The 21,230-nt window shown below is 48.4% G+C and overlaps 3 protein-coding genes across 9 annotated transcripts in view; 1 reads left to right on the top strand and 2 right to left on the bottom strand.

Annotated features, from left to right (window-relative positions):
- BCL7A (BAF chromatin remodeling complex subunit BCL7A) overlaps window positions 1-21,230 on the bottom strand; it is a 237,214-nt gene that overhangs the window by 70,608 nt on the left and 145,376 nt on the right. The gene's annotated exons all lie outside the window — the stretch shown is intronic.
- The window catches only part of CFAP251 (cilia and flagella associated protein 251), an 85,007-nt gene that overhangs the window by 10,382 nt on the left and 53,395 nt on the right, over window positions 1-21,230 (bottom strand). For 6 of the 7 annotated variants that reach the window (XM_050747877.1, XM_050747876.1, XM_050747875.1 and 3 more), the window contains 2 exons: window positions 14,763-14,853; window positions 14,408-14,551 (listed from right to left, as the gene is read on the bottom strand). In XM_050747877.1, the coding sequence (XP_050603834.1) occupies window positions 14,408-14,551; window positions 14,763-14,853 (235 nt within the window). Of the gene's footprint in view, window positions 1-14,407; window positions 14,552-14,762; window positions 14,854-18,033; window positions 21,189-21,230 lie in introns of those variants that run through there. The other variant, XM_050747880.1, reaches the window with a different exon arrangement.
- The window catches only part of MORN3 (MORN repeat containing 3), a 330,245-nt gene continuing 322,546 nt past the window's right edge, over window positions 13,532-21,230 (top strand). The window contains exon 1 of the mRNA XM_050748160.1: window positions 13,532-13,542. The gene's annotated coding sequence lies outside the window, so the exon portion shown is untranslated. The remainder of the gene's footprint in view (window positions 13,543-21,230) is intronic.

Raw genomic sequence — 21,230 nt, 5'->3', positions numbered from 1 at the left:
CACCACACCTGGCTAATTTTTGTATTTTTAGTAGCAACAGGGTTGCTACTGTTGGACAGGCTGTTCTCAAACTCCTAACTTCAAGTGATCTGCCTGCCTCGGCCTCCCAAAGTACTGGGATTACAGGAATGAGCCACCACAACTAGCTGAGAGCCTGATTTAATTGGTCTGGGGACCAAATTTTTGGAAGTTCCTCATTTGAATGATTTGAATGTGTAGCCAAGCTTGAGAAAAATGGCTGGAAGGCAAAGGCTGGCAAACATCATCAGGCATCACAATGATCAGGAGGTCTTGTTCCAACAGACTGCTGGTCCCACCAGCGGGGTTTCTGAGTCTGGGGTAGGGTCTGACCGTTTGCATTTCTTGTAAGTCTCTAGGTCACGTGATGTCAGTCCTGTTGGTCTGGGGGCCTCACTTTGAGTACTGCTGCTCTTAGACCACAGGGGTTCATGGAGGTGATACTGGTGCCAAAATGAATCAGCCCCAGGCTTGGGACTTTCAGTAGAGAGTAATAATGGGTGGCAGCTGCGGTGCATGCTCTAATTCTTTGGGCTCACATCTGTTTTCCCCATTAAGCTGTAGCCAGAGCTTTCATCTCTATTTCCCCGGCAGCTTAGTTCAGAGCCTGGCACATTATGGAGGCTCAGAGAAATGTTTACTGAATGGATAGATAGATGGATGAATGAATGAATGATGAAGTAAATAACGTGGACACAAGTGAGGCCACAAAAAGAATTCTCTTGAAACTCACAAGAGGCTTAGAATAATCATTTAGTGCCCTAGTTAATTTCACTCGATTTACTAGTAGTTACTGAGCATTTGGTTTAGTGCAAAGCCAGTGAAATGCAAGTCACTCAATTATTACTAGAACAGTTCTGCATTCTGGTTTTTGATCTCAGTTGTTGGGGTCAGCAAATATTTATTCAGCGTCTATTGAGGTCTGGGCCATGAGAAGAGACGCTCAAGAGACAATATACACAAGGAAAGCGAACTAACAAACAGGCTCCATTGCTGAGGTCCTCAGCCCTGGCTGCCTGGGGCTTTAAAAACTGTCCATGCTTAGGGTCCACTCCTAGGTTCTGTTGCACAAGACTGGGCTCCAGGTGTAAAAATACTGATGTATTTTTTTTAAGTGCCCTCAAGTGATTTTAAAAGATTGGCTACGGTGGCTGTAAAAGATTCTGTGCCAAGATGCAGGAGAACATCATCAAAGGCTGCAGGAGCTCTCAGCCAGGTGGGCCTGGGAAGGCTTCCTGGAAGAGGTGAGCCTACTGCAGAGCCACGAAGGGTTCGGCCAGGAGGAGGTCAGAGGAAGGCACTCTGTGCTGGGAAACAAGCGTGAGGAGGAGGGTGCAGAGGAGGTGCCCACCCCGAGCCCATGCATCCAATTCTAGACCACACTCTGGGTACCTGTACCCGAGGCTTCTCTCCCCCACATAACCTAAGCCCACTTCTGGGGCCCATGGGGATCTCACCCTCCTGAGGGCAACCTGTGCCCCTGGTGTTGCTCACCCATAGGTCTGAAGGGTGACCCGGGGCTGCTGTTTGGAGGGTATAGAGAAAGGTCCACCTCCTGAATGCCATACACACAGTGGCCAGCGATGGAGCCAGGGCTGGGAGGACACGTGGGGCAGGCCCAGCCTGGCCCTGCATGCTACCCATTCGGGTATGAACTTTGAATCAGCTCATGTTGAAGGCTGAACTGTCAAGGGGGGATATTTATTTAGCAGCTTGTTGCTTGATTGGTAACTTGTAAACATTTAGACATACAGCATCTGGGCCTCTGTTGCCCCGACTGCTCCAGGCCCCAAGACATGAGGGTGGCCTCTTGGTGGTGGGCTGGAGTCCCCTCACCCGAGAGCATCTTATTTCTGCCTCTGTCATTGATGACGCATGTCTTTGGGTCTGTGATCCCTAATGTCAGCCTCAGGAAGCCATTGATGTCCTTAGAATTATGTTCTATAATTAAGTTTTATAACCTCCCTATTAAGCGGAGAGGAATACGATACATTTGAACTGGGGCCATTCCTTGTTTTTATATGCAGGCTCCTGGTGGGGGCAGGTTTGTTTCTTTAATGGTTTCATGGACCAGTATAGGGCTGGGAGCACTCACCCTCTTCCCCACACCCTCCTCCCAACACACAATACCCTCTAGAAGATCCTCAACTGATGGGGCACAGTGTCTTGTCCCCGCTCATCATCCTTACTCACACCCTGTCCTGGTCACCCCCTGCATCTCCTCGCTAACCCGGGGCAGGGAGTAGTGGGCTGAGGAGGGGGCATCAGGGCTGGGCAGCGTCACTGCATGGCCACATCTGGAGACCCCTGTGAGCCCCCTCTGCAATTCATGCAACACTGTGACCCCAACTGCTCCATACCTCCCTCCAGGAACTAGATCTGGATGGCAACTGCCTCTTTTTCCAGGAGTGGGGCACGCACGCAGTTCTGCCCTCTGGATGCAGTCTCAGGTCACAGCAGTCAAGGCCTGGCCTGGTGCTCTTGCCCACTGTCTTCTACTCCATGTGAACAACACCCATCCACAGGGCCCTTAGAGCGACTGTCACCCTGCCCCGCATCAGAGCCCAGGCCTCAAACACCCCCAGGGACTCTTCCCTTCCCAGTTAATGTTTTTAAAGGTCTGAAAGAGACAGCCCTAGCTGAATGACAAGTCTTGCACCTTGTACCAAACCCACAATCAAGGATTTGCTAGTTCTGTGTCCACAGCTTTCCAAAATCCTGATCCTGCCTCATGCACCCTAAAGCCCCAGATGGATCCTAGCTCAAGTGAAGAAGTGATGTGGGCCAGGCACTGTGGCTCACACCTGGGATCCCAGCACTTTGGGAGGCCAAGGCAGGTGGATCATTTGAAGTCAAGAGTTCAAGACCATCTTGGCCAACATGGTGAAACCCCATCTCCACTAAAAATACAAAAATTAGCCAGGCATGGGGGTGGGCACCTATAGTCCCAGGTACTCGGGAGGCTGAGACAGGAGAATTGCTTGAATCCAGGAGGTGAAGGTTGCAGTGAGCCGAGATCGTGCCATTGCCCAGCAGCCTGGGCAACACAGAAATACTCTGTCTCCAAAAAAAAAAAAAATTGTAGAGACAGGGTCTCACTATGTTGCTCAGGCTCGTCTTGAACTCCCAAGGACAAGCAATCCTCCCACTTTGGCCTCCCAAAGTGCTGGGAATACAGGTGAAGAGCCACAGCACCAGGCCAATCTCACTTCTTAATGGCTACTTAGTGTAGGTATGCCTTATTTTATCAGTCTCATCTCCTATCAATGGATATCAGTGTTGTTTTGGTTTTCAACACAATAGACTATGTGGCAACAATTGTCCCTTCAGGTCAGGTACGGGTGTGGAGGGCCTGTGGTCCCAGCAACTAGGAAGGCTAATGCAGGAGGCTTGCCTAAGCCCAGGAGTTTGAGACCAGCCTGGGCAATGTAGTGAGACCCCATCTCAATATTTATATATATTATATATTTAAAATTATCCCTTCCATACATACATCATTATAAACTTGGGTGAGTTTTTCTGTAGGATACACTCCCTTTTTTTTTTGAGACGGAGTCTTGCTCTGTCACCCAGACTGGAGAGTATGGTGGCACCATTTCAGCTCACTGCAACCTCCGCCTCCTGGGTTCAAATAATTCTCCTGCCTCAGCCTCTAGAGTTGCTGGGATTACAGGCTCGCGCCACCACGCCCAGATAATTTTTGTATTTTTAGTAGAGATGGGGTTTGGCCATGTTGGCCAGGCTGGTCTCAAACTCCTGACCTCAGGTGATCCTCCCACCTCGGTCTCCCAAAGTGCTGGGATTACAGGCTTGAGTCTCCATACCCAGCCAGAATACACTCTTAAAAGTACATTTGTTGAGCCAAAAGATACATACATTTTTAAAGTTAAGCAAAAAATAAATAGCAAATAAACTAAAAAGTTAAGTGACGGTTTAATTCCTTTCTAAATGCTCCTAAACTATGCCAAAGCTCCTTAATATATCAAACACATTAGGGTTACTGAGAATTACGCTGAGATCAAATAATAATGTCAAGGGTTCTGTCGTCCTCACCGACTCTGCTGTCGAATACAACCAATGAGCATTATTGATTCTTTCACTCATTCCATCAACATTTGCCAAGCATCTACCATGCAGGCACTTGCTGGGCACATACGTCTCTAGAGGATTAGCCTTAAGTTTACAGAACCAGGTGTTTGCACCAATGTTTATTCCGTGCCCAAACCTGTCAAGATTATACAACACTCTGCAAGCTAAAGAGAAGTGAAGTTGCAAGTAAGCAGGAAATGAATGATATGCTGGGCCCTATTCCAACGTGACAGTCCAACATCCTGGAAGAAAAGACACATGTATAAATATAGAGGGTGGAACTGCCTTGCACGTGAACTCATCTGTAAAAACGATGACACCTAAGCTATGGTTCCTTTGATAACATTATACATGCTGCAGATCTTTCATTTAAAAATGATTTCTAGGCTGGGCACGGCGGCTCACACTTTGTAATCCCAGCACTTTGGGAGGCTGAGGCAGGCAGATCAAGAGGTCAGGAGATCGAGACCATCCTGGCTAACACGGTGAAACCCCATTTCTACTGAAAAATACAAAAAATTAGATGGGCATGTGGCATGCACTTGTAGTCTCAGCTACTCGAGAGGCTGAGGCAGGAGAATCGCTTGAACCCGGGAGGCAGAGGTTGCAGTGAGTGCAGTGAGCTGAGATTGAGCCACTGCACTTCAACCTGGGTGACAGACTTGGTCTCAAAAAAAAAAAAAAACTAAATAAAATAAAATAAATAAATACATAATTATTTCTAGGAGTAGCCCACCCTGACCACTTCGGCTGTGTTTTGCTCCCGAGCACAGCTTTCTGTGAAAGAAGGGAATGGCCAGGAATTCTTTGGGGAGGGTTGTATTCTTGTATCATTTGGCTTCAGTGTACCACACTGACTAGCTTCAAATCCCCAAGACAGTTGTAATGACGTAAGCAAAATATCAACAATGTATAGTCTTTGGGGTGCTGGTTTAAACCCTGCATCTGGGTCTTTTCTGTAACCAAGTATGAACACACTCCAATAGCGAGGCGTAAACTCCATGCAACTTTCTGAAGGAGGGGGAGCGGCTACATCTCAATAGGAAATGTTTCATTAACCACCGTAAAGCCTGGGTTAGTTTCAAAGCCCTGAAAATATTTCTTTTAATCACTATAAATCTGACTTGAAAACAAAAGATCAGCAACTTCTCCCGGTGCACCTTCAGATATAAACTAACTCATCAGCCAATCAAGTCTGCACACTGATGTGGGGCACATCTGGGGCCTTCAGAAAACATCTCCAAAGAGGAAACTTTTTTTTTTTTTAAGTAGACTAAAAACCCTGGAGTCCAAGGGTGAGTGGGGCCCTCACTGAGTGCGGCACCGAAACTCTCCTTTTGGGAAGTGGTGGCATCAGGCAGGAGAACATATACAACATCCAATGCAAACCTTACAACTGCCGTTTTTATTTCTGTCTTTAAGTGATTGTCAATGTTTGTTACTTTATAACATTTGTTACCAACTAACATTTTTTTCCGGATACCTTTTCTTCATCAGCAAGATTTTGATAAGTTGTTTAAGCTTTATTATTTTTTGCCAATGATAGAATAAATGAGTACATCTTTAATAATTAGATTCCTTACCTTTTTTTGTTTGTTTTTTTTTTTTGAGACGGAGTCTCGCTCTGTCACCCAGGCTGGAGTGCAGTGGCCGGATCTCAGCTCACTGCAAGCTCCGCCTCCCGGGTTTATGCCATTCTCCTGCCTCAGCCTCCCAAGTAGCTGGGGCTACAGGCGTCCGCCACCTCTCGCCCGGCTAGTTTTTTGTATTTTTTAGTAGAGACGGGGTTTCACCGTGTTAGCCAGGATGGTCTCGATCTCCTGACCTCGTGATCTGCCTGTCTCGGCCTCCCAAAGTGCTGGGATTACAGGCTTGAGCCACCGCGCCCGGCCTTTTTTTTTTTTTTTGGAGAGCTATGGTGCCCAGGCTGGAGGACAGTCGCTATTCACAGGCATGATCATAGCATGCTGCAGCCTCCAGCTCCTGGGATCAAGCAATCCTCCTGCCTCAGCCTCCACGGTAGCTGCGACTCCAGTTGCCCACCACCATCCCCGACTAATTTTCTTTTTTTTCTTTTTGAGACAGGGCCTCACTCTGCTGTCCTGTCTGGAGTGCATGGCACAATCACGGCTCATTACAGCCTTGACCTCCTGTGCTCAAGCGATCCTTCGATCCTTCCCACCTCAGTCCTCCAAGTAGCTGGGACTACAGGTGCACGCCACCACACCCAGCTAATTGTTTATTAGCAGAGACGGGTCTCCTTATGTTGCCTAGGCTGGTCTTGAACTCCTAGGCTCAAGCGATCCTTCTGCCTTGGCCTCCCAAAATGCTGGGATTGTGAGCCACCATGCCTGGCCCACTTTTTTTAGGTTTTTAAGAGACAGAGGTCTCGCTATGTTGCCTAGGTTGGTCTGGAACTCTTGGCCTCAAGTGATCCTCCTGCCTCAGCCTCTCAAGCAGCTGGGACTCCAGGCATATGCAGGACTTCCTGATTTCTACAGGAAGCAGAGACAAGTGGGTTGCTCTCTGCCTACCCCCTTTCTCAAGCACTTTGTGTGACAGGTGGGCACTGGTCGCCAGGGCTAAACACCTCACCGACAAAGCAGGACAGCCCAAGGATTAAAATCAAGAATCCTGGCGGGGCACAGTGGCTCACACCTATAATCCCAGCACTTTGGGAGGCCAGGGCGGGTGGATCACCTGAAGTCGAGAGTTCGAGACCAGCCTGACCAACATGGAGAAACCCCATCTCTACTGAAAATGCAAAATTAGTCAGGTGTGATGGCGTGTGCCTGTCATCCTAGCTACTCAGGAGGCTGAGGCAGGAGAATTGCTTGAACCTGAGAGGCGGAGGTGCGGTGAGCTGAGATGGCGCCATTGCACTCCAGCCTGGGCAACAAGAGTGAAACTCCGTCTCAAAAAAGAAAAAAAAAAAAAATCAAGAATCCTGAGTGATGTGGTGATGTGCGCCTATAGTAAGTGCTACCAGAGAGGCTGGGGCAGAGGAATCACTTGAGCCCAGGAAGTTGAGGCTGCAGGGAGCTGTGATCGCACCGCTGCACTCCAGCCTGGGCGACAGAGTGAGACCCTGCCTCTAAAAAAAAAATCCCGAACAAGCGAGAAGACTGCCATCAATCTGATGACGTTTGGACATTTATGTAAAGTATCTTTACCAGAAAATCAAGAAAATATAAACTTTTAGATTTTGGAAAGTGTCTTGTGCACAAAGAAGCACGAGGTCTGAGAAACATTCCCATAAAGGGCTTCTGGAATCATGGATCCAGAGACGGGGATGCCATGACAAAGACAAAAACATTGGATGACATTTAAAAACACTTAACATGTGCCATGTACTGTACGAAATGGATACTCAGTTAATCTTCACAGTAATTCTGGAGGTGGGTACTACTATTATGTTTATTTTGTAGATGAGGAAACTGAGGCATGGAGAGGTTCCGAAACTCAACCAAATCGTAACTGGCACGTGGCCACAGTCAGGATTCAAACCCAGAGCTGCCTGACCTGGGAGCCTCCACAGGGTGGCCTCCATGGTTATCACTGACCTGCAGGCATCAGGGAGCCACCAGAATACTCCTCACCCACAGGAACAGCCAGAGGCATGGCCCACGATGGCATTTTGGTGAATTTCATAGAAGTGTGAACCTCAGGCGCCTGCAGGCCTTGTGAGGGAGGCCCTCTCCCTGGCTGAGGAAGGGGCGCCTGGGTTTGAAAGGCCTCCTTGTGAGGTGAGGGTGCCTGGAACTTGCTTCAGAATAACCCATGGGGCGGGAGCAGGTCAGTGGGTCTGAACCAAACAGGAGCTGAGAACTGCTGAAGCTGAAGTTGACTGATGGGTATGCAGGAGTGGGGTGTGTGTGTGTGTGTGTGTGTGTGTGTGTGTGAGAGAGAGAGAGACAGGGTTTCACTCTGTTGCCCAGGCTGGAGCGCAGTGGCATGATCACAGCTCACTGCATCCTTGACCTCACAGGCCCAAGCAATCCTCCCACCTCAGTCTCCCGAGTAGCTGGGACCATAGGCACACGCCACTACATGTGGTTAATTTTTTTTTATATTTTTTTTGTAGAGACAGCATCTCCCTATATTGCCTAGGTTGGTCTCGAACTCCTGGGCTTACTAAAGCAATCCTCCTGCCTCAGTCTCCCAAAGGGCTAGGATGACAGGTGTGAGCCGCCATGACTGGCCAAGAGTTCATTTTATTCTTTTCTGTGTTTTTGTGTTTGCTTGGAATTTTACAAATTAAAATTTAAAATAAGAAAATGAGGGGTGATCCCATCAGCCTCTTAAGAGGAACACACTGATTTAACAGGAAATACTGAGGGAAGAGCACCCCACAGAGTAAGCACCTCTGTGTGCTGGGCACTGCACAGACCCTCGCTTGTTAGTCCTCACGACACCCCTATGAGAGAGCAGCCCGCTCCAGCCTCATCTACAGAGAGGACTCTGGCATTCAGACCACTGCTGGGATGGCTCGCCAAGGAGGCTGGGCACTGCAGCCAGGCCGGCTGGTTTTCACCAACATGTGCTTCTTCCCTTTCTTCATCTTGAAGTACCAGGTGTTAGGCCAACCAATCAGCCAGAGGAGGTGGGTATTTGGTTAAATGCTGGGCTAAAAACAGAAGCAGCAGAACCACAGAGCCATGCAGATGAAGTGCAGTGGCCGTGGGAACAGGGAGACATCTGAGGCAACATTTCTAATGTAAAATGAGAAGGAAAGGAGGTCCGGGAGCGGTGGCTTACGCCTAGAATCCCGCACTATGGGAGGCTAAGGAGGGTGGATGGCTTGAGCTCAGGAGTTTGAGACCAGCCTGGCCAACATGGAGAAACCCAATCTCTACCAAAATTTAAAAATTAGCCGAGCATGGTGGCACACTCCTGTAGTCTCAGCTACTTGGAGGGCTGAGGCTGGAGGACCAGGTGACACAGTGAGACCCTGTCTCCAAAAAAAAAAGAAGGAAGTGAGAATGAAGAGGGGCCCGCTTTTTGCCCTGCTCAGAATTCCGTGGAAGCCATGCCACCTGCCCAGAGTGGTCCTGGGTGCGACTGTTGCACTCATTTTGTAGATGAGGAAGCTGAAGCATGAAGAGGCTGAGACACCTGCCCATGTCTTAGCTGTCGCTTGGTCATAGTCCTCATGGTTAAAGGAGACTGAGCCCACTCCACACTCCAGGAACAGAGTGCCCAGGCCTGGCCAACCTGAGTGGCACATGCTCCGATGGCAGTGATGACAGTAACAATGTCTGCAGCTCTGGGAAGGAGACAGGCTCCTGCCTGTGGCGTTGAACCCCACTGGATGTGGGCTGGGGGCTGGACCCAGAGGAAGACAGCACAGCAGAAAGCCAGGCTTAAAGAGAGAGACCCTTCCCAGCGACATGGATGAGGGCCTGGCTTAGGTTACACTGCACATCACCACTCCCTTTGGACCTGGAATTCTGTGAACCAGAAAATGGGTCGACTTAGGTTTCTGTAACTTGTAACCAAAGAACAAGGCTGAGGCTGGGCATGGTGGCTCACGCCTGTATCCCAGCACTTTGAGAGGCTGAGGCAGGTGGATCACTTGAGGTCAGGAGTTCGAGACCAGCCTGGCCAACATGGTGAAATCCTGTCTCTACTAAAAAATACAAAAATTAGCCAGGCGTGGTGGTGCATGCTTGTAATCCCAGCTACTCAGGAGGCTGAGGCAGGAGAATCGCTTGAACCTGGGAGGCTGAGGTTGCAGTAAACTGAGATCACACCACTGCACTCCAGCCTAGGTGACAGACCAAGATGCTGCCTCAGAAAAAAAAAAAAGAGAGAGAAAAAAAGAAGAAAGCTGACTAATGATCCCGCTCAGTGTGTTGAGCCCCTATCTTCAAATGTGGGCAGCTCCGCAGTGAGCACCCTCAGGAGATGTACAGACTCCGAGGCCTGTGCTTGGAGATTCCAATTGGCTGAACCTGGGCAGGGCCCAGGAGCTGAATGTTCAGTAAATGCTCCGATGCAGCTTCCCACTTTGGGAAGCCACGTTCTAGGGAATACTCTTTGGAAAATGCCACTGTCAGGAACACTTTTATGTGGGCTGTATGAACTTTCTCAGAGTTGCTTATGTTTCTAGCAATGTGCTATTACAAAAGGCACATCAGCCAAAGACCTTTAGAGGAGCTAACAACAGTACCTGGTGATTTTACCATCCTCATTCATTCAAGACTCAGCAGGGGTTAAGGGGCTCTGATAACTAATTTCTCCAGAAATGAGTTTTGTGTACCTGGAGCACACAAAACAGGTGATTCTAAGTAGGCCACCGAAGCCAAGAGAAGGGACTGGGACCACAGCTTATATTGCTCAAGTGTTCGCAGCCAACATGAACATCGAGGCTTAGCTGGGTTTCAGGACTTGTGGATTCCTGAAGATGGGCACGTAAAATGCTACATTTATGGAAAGTAGGTTAGCAGTAGGTGCAATTTCATATTCTCTGACCCAGTAATTCTACTTCTTGCACTATGACCCAGGAAAATAATTAGAGAAGTGTGCAAAAACCATGCACAGAGATGCTCAACACAGCTGTGTCTCTGACACCAACTACTTCGACAACTTACATGCCTGTCAGCTGGGGAATGGTCCAATTAAGTTTGCAGCCTTTAAAAGCATGTTGCCAAGGAATTTTTACCACCTTGCTCACAAAACAAGTTACTGAGAATGTTGATACATATCTATATGCACACACATCCTCTGTATAATGTTGATATATATAGGTATATACATATATATACCATATAATCTCAATTCCTTGTTAAAAAATATAGATATATCTATGTCCATATATAAAATGATAGGGTATCTACCAAAATAATAACAGTGATGATCTCTGAGTAATTTCTATTTTCTTCTTTATAATTCTATTTTCTTTTTTTTTTTTTTTTTTTTTTTTTTTTTTTGAGACGGAGTCTCGCTCTGTCACCCAGGCTGGAGTGCAGTGGCCGGATCTCAGCTCACTGCAAGCTCCGCCTCCTGGGTTCACGCCATTCTCCTGCCTCAGCCTCCCGAGTAGCTGGGACTACAGGCGCCTGCCACCTTGCCCGGCTAAGTTTTTGTATTTTTAGTAGAGACGGGGTTTCACTGTGTTAGCCAGGATGGTCTCGATCTCCTGACCTCGTGATCCGCCCGTCTCGGCCTCCCAAAGTATAATTCTATTTTCTAAATTAGAAATAGTTAAAAAATTAAAATATATCCTTTAAAAAGCAAGTTTTTGGACAATTTTTAATATAATGGAAAAAGCTTATGATATAAAATTAAGGGAAAATATAGGATACAAACACATATTCAGTGTGGTATCAATTAGTTTTTTGTTTGCTTGTTTGTTTTTTATTTTTTGAGAAAGAGTATTGCTCTGTTGCCGAGGCTAGAGTGCTATGGTGCGGTCAGCTCACTGCAACCTCCGCCTCTTGGGTTCAAGTGATTATCTTGCCTCAGCCCCCCAAGTGCTAGGACTACAGGTGTGTGCCACCATGCCCAGCTAAGTTTCGTATTTTTTAGTAGAGACAGGGCTTCACCATGTTAGTTTTTTGCACCAAGCCCAGTTAGTTTTTTAAAACTATATACATCTGGCTGCATATGGTGGCTCACGCCTGTAATCCCAGCACTTTGGGAGGCCAAGGCAGGCGGATCACGAGGTCAGGAGATCAAGACCATCCTGGCTAACACAGTGAAACCCTGTCTCTACTAAAAATACAAAAAATTAGCCCGGTGTGGCGGTGGACGCCTGTATTCCCAGCTGCTGGGGAGGTTAAGGCAGGAGAATGGTGTGAACCCAGGAGGCGGAGCTTGCAGTGAGCCGAGATCATGCCACTGCACTCCAGCCTGAGCAACAGAGCGAGACCCCGTCTCAAAACAAAACAAAACAAACAAACAAAAAAACTATATACATCTATACAGTCACACTGTACTTAACAACGTTTCAATGACAGATCACATATAGGATGGTGGTTCCATAAGGTCATAATACTATATTTTTACTGTACCTTTTCTTCGTTTACATAGGCTTAGATACACAAATACACACCACTGTGTTACAGCTGCCTACAGTATTCAGTACAGTCGCATGCTGTTCAGGTCTGAAGCCTGGGAGCCACAGGCTCTACCATACCGCCCAGGCGTGTAGTAGGCTCTGCCATCTGTGTTTGTGTAAGGACACTCTATGATGTTCACACAATAACGATGTCGCTTAACGACACAGTTCTTAGAACATCTCCCAACATTAAGTGATGCATGATTGTATATATGATTATATAAATATATATACAAAACACCCAGGAAAATCTTAATAACTGTTCCATCTGCATAGTGGAATTGTAAGTCAGTATTTTCTTCATTCCACTTGTATATCCTTCCCAAACTTTATATAATGGGAATGCATTATATTTCTTTTTTTTTTTTTTTTGAGACGGAGTCTCACTCTGTTGCCCAGGCTGGAGTGCAGTGGCGCGATCTCGGCTCACTGCAAGCTCCGCCTCCCGGGTTCATGCCATTCTCCTGCCTCGCCCCCCAAGCAGCTGGGACTACAGGCACCCGCCGCCACGCCCGGCTAATTTTTTGCATTTTTAGTAGAGACGGGGTTTCACCATGTTAGCCAGGATGGTCTTGATCTCCTGACCTTGTGATCCACCCGCCTCAGCCTCCCAAAGTGCTGGGATTACAGGCGTGAGCCACTGCACTCGGCCTACATTTCAAGTCAGAAGAAACACAATCAATTGTACTTTATTTATTTATTACTTTTTTTGAGACAGGGTCTCGCTCTGCCTCCCAGGCTGGAGTGCAGTGGCACAATCATGGGCACTGAAGCCTCCACCTCCGGGGCTCAAGTGATCCTCCTGCCATGCCCTCCTGAGTAGCTGGAACCACAAGCACGGGCCACCACACCGAGCAATTGTTTTGGGGGGGATGGGGATAGAGATGGGATCTCCCTATGTTACCCTGGCTACTCTCAAACTCCTGGGCTCAAGTGATCCTCCCGCCTTGGTATCCCAAAGTGTTTGGATTACAGGCGTGAGCTGCCACACCTGGCTTAACTGCACTTTAAACAATAGTTTACATGAGGAACATTTCCCTGAGATGCTTCTTGATGCTGCTTGGGGCTCCTTGCATCTGGGGGTGCTTTTGCGGCACGGTCATGAGGGATGACTGCACCCTTTGTGCTCCACAGCCCAGACAAGCACCCACCTCCCAAAGGTGCCCCATTAACACCTGCTAGGTTAAGAGCAACTAGACAGTGAGAACAACAATGATGATAATAACTCCCTCCCTTCCCTGAGCTCTTCCTGTGCACCCAGCACCATGCCCAGGGCTGCGTAGGCATCAATCCCCTCCTCAAATCCTATGAGGCTGGCCGGGCGCGGTCGCTCATGCCTGTAATCCCAGCACTTTGGGAGGTTGAGGCGGGGGGATCACTTGAGGTCAGGAGTTTGAGACCAGTCTAATCAATATGGTGAAACCCCGTCTCTACCAAAAATACAAAAATTAGCCGGGCATGGTGGTGAGTGCCTGTAATCCCAGCTACTCAGAAGTCTGAGCCAGGAGAATCGCTTGAACCTAGGAGGTGGAGGTTGCAGTGAGCCAAGATTGTGCCACTGCAGTCCAACCTGGGCGACAAAGGAAGACTCCACCTCAAAAAAAGAGAAAAAAATCCTATGAGGCTGGTCCTCACTCAGCAAGGGGCAGGGCTGAGACGGCAGCCCTAGTCCGTCCAATTCAACACCATGGTTACAAGACCCATGCTCTAACCAACATTGAATTTCCATGAGGAGCGTGCTTTTTAGAAACAGCATATCTTGGCCGGGCACAGTGGCTCACGCCTGTAATCCCAGCACTTTGGGGGGCCAAGGGGGGGATCATGAGGTCAGGAGATCGAGACCATCCTGGTTAACACAGTGAAACTCCATCTCTAATAAAAATACAAAAAAATTAGCCGGGCGTGGTGGCGGGTGCCTGTAGTCCCAGCTACTCAGGAGTTGAGGCAGGAGAATGGCATGAACCTGGTAGGCGGAGCTTGCAGTGAGCCGAGATCGCACCACTGCACCCCAGCCTGGGCGACAGAGCAAGACTCTGTCTTAAAAAAAAAAAAAAAAAAGCATATCTCTACCATAAGGCAGTTACTCAGGAGTGCATCTGAAATGCCCAGAACCGTCTTTCTGATCCATTTATGCAAGTAAAATGTGCAATTTTTGCTTTGACCTATAATGTTTGTCCCCAGAGGTTGTTTTTTATAAATAGCACATCCCGTTGCTGCTCTTGTTTTCATTCTCCCTACCTTCTCTTCAGATGGGTAAAAGCCAATTGCTCTCATGACAAAAGGAAGTTCCGACAGGCAAATGTATTCTGACACCTTTCTAGTCTCCATCGTGTCGATGCCTTGACTGCGGAGCTGAGAATAGTAGAAGTAGTCTTCTAGCTCCTACGTAGGAATAGAACGGAAACACAACACACGTTTAGGCTTAAGTCTGAAGGCATCCATGAACACTTCAAAGACATTTTCTAGAAAGTACATTTTAAGCTCAATGGGGGAACAAAGCTTCGGAATAAAGCAAGAAGGTTAACCCCGGGCACATTTGCTTTACAAACTTAACTCGATGTTACCAGGAAGTGTTTACTCTAGGGACAATTACCCTGTAGAATTTTCCTTCCCGGCCACCAGACAGCAGACCATAGAATGGGGTCAAGTCTTCACCCCCAAGAGAAACCGCTGCCTCCAGGACACTGGAACAACAACAGAAATGTCCCTATTAGAAAGCGCTCAAGCGTGAGCATGGCTCAGAAGGTGGTCCGCACAGCACTGCGGCCCTCTGAAGGGTATCACGGCACAGATACAGTGAGGGTCTCTACACACTTGTTAAGAAAAAGTCCTTTAAAATGAAACCAAAACCAGAAAATTCCATTTCAAGCGTGGAACTCAGAGGTAGAGGGCACCCGCCTTAATTATGGTGATATTCTCTCGGTGATGACAGGGCAGGTGCTTGGCAATTTGTCTGTAATCTTTGGGGAACACGTGTCTCCTGGGGGTGGGGGAGGCATCTGTGTTCTGAAACCACAATCCTCCCAGACAGAGGAGCCTTACCCAGAACTTTAGATCCACAAACGATCAGAGTCAAAAGAATGGGATATTGTACAAGTGGACTGCCAACACTAATTGCTTCCATAAAAACTCAGGAGACCGCAGGGACCCATGCCAGTCAGATAAAAATAACCCTCTGCTCTCTAACACAAGGTCAGATTTTCCAAAAATAGGCCCTTTCAATGGTAAGAAAACCTACTTTTGTATGAGACCAACTTTGCCTCCTACAAAAGGCTAATCATCAGAAATCATTCTAATAATCCACTAACTGGATTATTGCTAATCGGGCGATTAGCCTCTTTGCTGTGACATCAAACACACCTCATGTAGACCACAGTGGGGAAGTGGGGAAGTGTCCAGAGTGTGGAGTCACACGGACATGTGTGCAAGTCCCGGCTCTGCCCCTGGCAAGCTGTGTGACTCTGGGGAGGTGACTTAACCTCCCTGGCATCAGTGTCCTCCATTATAAAATGAGAAGATTCTGCCTCGCAGCACTGTTGTAAGAATTAATAAATGCATACCCGGTATACTAGTCTGTTATCATGCTGCTAATAAAAACATAACTGAGACTGGGCAATTTACAAAAGAAAGAGGTTTATCGGACTTACAGTTTCATATGGCCGGGGACGCCTCACAATTATGGCAAAAGGTGAAAGGCATGTCTCACATGGCGGTGGCAAGAGAGAGAATGAGAGCCCAAGTGAATTGGGTTTCCCCTTATCAAACCATCAGATCTCATGAGACTTATTCACTACCATGAGAACAGCATAGGGGAAACTGCCCCCATGATCCAACCATCTCCCACCAGGCCCCTCCCACAACATGCGGGAATTATAGTAGTGCAATTCAAGATGAGATTTGGGTGGAGGCACAGAGCCAAACCATATCATTCCACCCCGACCCCTCCCAAATCTCATGTCCTCATATTTCAAAACCAATCATGACTTCCCAACAGTCCCCCAAAGTCTTAACTCAATTCACATTCACTTAAAAGACCACAGTCCAAAGTCTCATCAGAGACAGGCAAGTCCCTTTCACCTGTAAAATCAAAAGCAAGTTAATTACTTCCTAGATAGAATGGAGATACAGGAATTGGGTAAATACAGTCATTCCAAATGGGAGGAATTGGCCAAAACAAAGGGGCTAGAGGCCCCATGCAAGTCCGAAATCCAGCAGGGCAGTCAAATCTTAAAGCTCCAAAATGATCTCCTTTGACTCCATGTCTTATATCCAGATCACGCTGAGGCAAGAGGTGGGTTCCCATGGTCTTGGGCAGTTCCATCCCTGTGGCTTTGCAGGGTACAGCCTCCCTCCTGGCTGCTTTCATGGGCTGGCATTAGGTGTCTATGACTTTTCCAGGCAAACGGTGCAAGCTATCAGTGGATCTACCATTCTGAGGTCTGGAGGATGGTGGCCCTGTTCTCACAGCTCCACTAGGCAGTGCCCCAGTAGAGACTCTGTGTGGGGCCTCTGACCCCACATTTCCCTTCCACACTGCCCTAGCAGAGGTTCTCCATGAGGGCCCCACCCCTGCAACAAACTTCTGCCTGGGCATCAAGGTGTTTCCATACATCTTCTGAAATCTAGGCAGAGGTTCCCAAACCCCAATTCTTGACTTCTGTGGACTTGCAGGCTCAGCACCACATGAAAGCTGCCAAGGCTTAGAGCTTGCACTCTCTGAAGCCACAGCCCGAGCTCTACATTGGCCCCTTTCAGCCATGACTGGAATAGCTGGGATGCAGGGCACCAAGTCCCTAAGCAGCACACAGCATGGGGACCCTGGGCTTGTCCCAATAAATCTGGTCAAAACAAAGGCCTCCAGGACTGTGATGGGAGGGGCTGCCATGAAGATGTCTGACATGCCCTGGAGACATTTTCCCCATTGTCTTGGGTATTAACATTTGGCTAGTGGTTACATATGCAAATTTCTGCAGCCGGCTTGGATTTCTCCTCAGAAAATGGGTTTGTCTTTTCTGTCACAGTCAAGCTGCAAATTTTCCTAATTTTTATGCTCTGCTTTCTTTATAAAACTAATGCCTTTAACAGCGCCCAAGTTACCTCCCGAATGCTTTGCTGCTTAGAAATTTCTTCAGCCAGAGGCCGGGAGTGGTGGCTCATGCCTGTAATCCCAGCACTTTGGGAGGCCGAGGCAGGTGGATCATGAGGTCGGGAGATTGAGACCACCCTGGCTAACATGGTGAAACCCTTTCTCTACTAAAAATACAAAAAATTAGCCAAGTGTGGTGGCACACACCTGTGGTCCCAGCTACTCAGGAGGCTGAGGCAGGAGAATCGCTTGAACCCAGGAGGCAGAGGTTGCAGTGAGCCAAAATTGTGCCATTGCACTCCAGCCTGGGTGACAGAGCGAGACTCCATCTCAAAAAAAAAAAAAAAAAAAAAAAAAAAAATTTCATCCACCAGATACCTTAAATCATCTCTCTCAAGTTCAAAGTTCCACAAATCTCTAGGGAAGGGGCAAAATGCCACCAGTCTCTCTGCTAAAACATAACAGAGTCACTTTTGCTCCAGTTCCCAACAAGTTCCTCATCTCCATCTGAGACCACCTCAACCTGGACCTTAGTCCATATCACTATCAGGCTTTTGGCTAAAGCCATTCAACAACTCTGGGAAGTTCCAAACTTTCCCACATCTTCCTGTCTTCTTCTGAGCCCTCCAAACTGTTCCAACCTCTGCGTGTTACCCAGTTCCAAAGTCACTTCCACGTTTTCAGGTATCTTTTCAGCAGTGCCCCATTCTACTGGTACCAATGTGCTGTATTAGTCCATTTTCACGCTGCTGATAAAGACATACCTGAGACTGCACAGTTTACAAAAGAAAGAGGTTTATTTGACTCACAGTTTCACATAGCTGAGGAGGCCTCACAATCATGGTGGAAGGTGAAAGGCATGTCTCACATGGTGGTGGCAAGAGAGAATGAGAGCCAAGTGAAACAGGTTTCCCCTTATCGAACCATCAGATCTCATGAGACTTATTCACTACCACCAGAACAGCATGGGGGAACCACCCCCTAACCAGTCCAACTATCTCCCACCAGGTCCCTCCCACAACACATGGGAATTATCAGAGTACAATTCAAGATGAGATCTGGGTAGGAACACAGAGCCAAACCATATCACAAGGATTGGAGACAAAGTCCTTTATTTTCCTCCTGTAATGAATGTTTGTTAAGGTGTGGGGTGGACTTAGAACGCCCTGGCTGTGAATCCCAGCCCCACTGCCTCCTCCATTGTTGGGCAGTCATCAGACCCCTTGGAGTTAGCTTCTTGATATGTTTGATGGGGATAATAGTGGTGCCCTCTCCCAGGATGGCTGAGGATGAAATCAGATGATGCATGGAACTCACTCAGTGTAGGCCCCGGCCCCGAGAAAACTTAGCACAAGTGGTTGGGACTATTGTGGCCGTGGAAAATGGGTATTGGCCGCACCTACACCTTTCTTAGGAAGAGTTTGCTACGCACTGTCCTGGGTCCTCTCACCGAGGCATGCATAAGCCCACGGGTTGGCTTAAGATCTGAGGAACCTGGGTATTCTCCAGGGGTGCCTGAGGGCCCCTCCAGAAGGGCTGTGTCTTCCCCACTTCTCAGCTCGAATATTAGGCCATGGAGGCAAGTGTCCAGCCGAGAGGGCTCCCTCTCTGTGGCCTCCAGGCCAGGCCCAGGCCCAATCCCGACAAGCTCCGTGAGTGGCAAGGCCACTTTTGCCATGTGACTCTGGAGCAGGGCCAGGTAAAGACCGGAAGTGACAGAGAGGAGCCTGTCCCCACCAGGAGCCCCTGAGGGAAAAGGCTGGCAAGAGCACCTGGTCCTCTGGGAACAGCCTGCGGCTCCCGCCCCGGTGTTCAGAGTTCCACTACATCCCCTGCCTCCTGGCCACCATCAACTGACCCCAGAGGGGACCGGGGGCTGCACTGGGATTTCTGCAACCCACGCTGGGAAAGAGATGCCCTCTGTCTGTGGTGAGAGTTCTAATTTGTGAAATCTGGGAACTGTGGGCGGCCATCTTCCTGCTGAGTAAGGAAACCCAGTTCTGCAGAGAATGAAGCCAACAGCAGGGCCGAGAGGACGGCAAGTGCTGCGGGCACAAGTGTGCCGCTGTCCATGACCTTCCTGCGGTGTAGCTACATGTGATCCCAATGACCTTCTCATATGTTCCCTTTTGCCTAATTTGTGTTTCTAACACTTGCAACAGAAAAGAGGTCATTAGGGCAGAAAAGGGAAATGACACTTACTGAAAACCTGCTCTGTGCCCAGCAATCCACACAGTACTTCTGGGAAGGAGCTAGAGTTCTCAGCCCTGTGGCAAGCACACAGTAGGTGCTCTGTCAACGCTCCCTGCAGGAGGCGGAGGAGGAATGGTCTCAACTTGGTGGGAGGAGTCCCATTTAACAGCTGGAGGAACTGAGGCTCCAAGAAGTGAAGGGACTTGGCTGGCGTCATCCAGCAAGCAGGTAGTGACTAGCTAGGATTCAAATCAGGGTCTCTCTGCTCTTGGCTGAGCAGGGCAGCAGGATGACAGGAGGCAGGGAGGCTGAGCACAAAGTAGTAATGAGGGATTTTGAAACAGATGCCAGACAAGGAGAGGAGAAAGGGTGGCATGCTAGCATGGAGGGGCAGAAGAAGGGGAGTGCGGAATGAACCCTGAGAGAGGGGATGGAAGGGGCTCTCCTGGGGCAGAAGTGCCATAGACTGTGATGGTAGCAGTTGGGGCCAAGGGGGGCACTGACTGAAATGATCGAACGTGAGGGGATTTATCATTTTTATCTCCCCTACAACTCATCGTCAGTAACTCTAGTAGGAAATTTTGTTGGTTACTTGTTTAGGTTTTTACATTTCTTTCCGTTAGTGAAGTGCTGATCATATTAAGTCACCAGAAGCAGCAATGAAGTGCTAATTAGTTTATAATAATCCTTTGTCCCCATCACAGATTAAATTGAAATTCTCAGAAGCCTGGACTCTGGCCAGGCGAAAGCTATTGGAAAGCAGAGACCTTTTTTTCTTTTTCTTAAATTTCTACCATTCCAGATCCCAAGACGACTGAGAAGAAAACAAACATTTTAGAATGTTCTAGCCGGGTGCAGTGGCTCACATCTGTAATCCCAACACTTTGGGTGGCCAAGGCTTGAGCCCATGAGTTCAAGACCAGCCTAGGCTTGGTGAGACTCTCTATCAACAAAAAAATAATTTTTTAAAAGTTAGCCAGGCACAGTGGCATGTGCCTGTGGTCCCAGCTACTCAGGAGGCTGAGGCAGGAGAATCGTTTGAGCCCAGGAGTTCGAGGCTGCAGTGAGCCACGATCACTCCTCTGTACTACAGCCCGAGTGACCGAGTCAGACCCTGTCTCAACAACAACAACAAATAGAAAGGAAGGTTCTGCTTGTCCCCACAAGGTGTGCCTTGTCCCCATGGTTCCAGGCAACAAGCCAGGGAGCAAGGAACCAGGCAGCCATTCTGAGGCCATGATCCCTTTTCAAAGGGAGAGTTCACCTCCAGCTCCTAAATCCCCAAGTTCCCATGACCTGCTCTCTCAGGTGAAGGCGGGGTGGAAGTCAGAGCTGCAAGTGCAATCTCAAACACCGTGGTTCCAAAGCAGATTTAACTGGCTATTTTTGCTCATATTCAGGTTAAGAGTAGAAGCTTCAATATCCGCCATAAAAAGAAAGATGCGCACTTGGCAGATGGCAGGGGGTACACTGTGCTGGCAGCCAGGAATCAGGTTTGTTCTGTGAGGAAGGAAGGTGCCTCTGAGCTGTTTTTGCTCCTCAACGTCACACTGCCAGGAGAGAGGCCCAGGCGAGCCACAGGCAGCGCAGGGGCTTGGAGAAGTGGTCAGGAACAGGAACCGGCTGCCACGTGGTTGACTCTGCCCTGCGGCAGCACGCTGAATTTGGGTAGATGAGAGGACAGTGTGGGTGCTTGTCCCCTCTTTATTAGGGAAGATCCTGAGCTCATAAGCAAATGCCCTTACAGGAAGAAGAGAAGAAAGGAAATCATTCACTTGCTGA

Source organism: Macaca thibetana, chromosome 11 (genome assembly GCF_024542745.1).
Source record: "Macaca thibetana thibetana isolate TM-01 chromosome 11, ASM2454274v1, whole genome shotgun sequence".
In the NCBI taxonomy this organism is placed as follows: domain Eukaryota; kingdom Metazoa; phylum Chordata; class Mammalia; order Primates; family Cercopithecidae; genus Macaca; species Macaca thibetana.
This window is presented reverse-complemented; position numbering and strand designations above follow the sequence as displayed.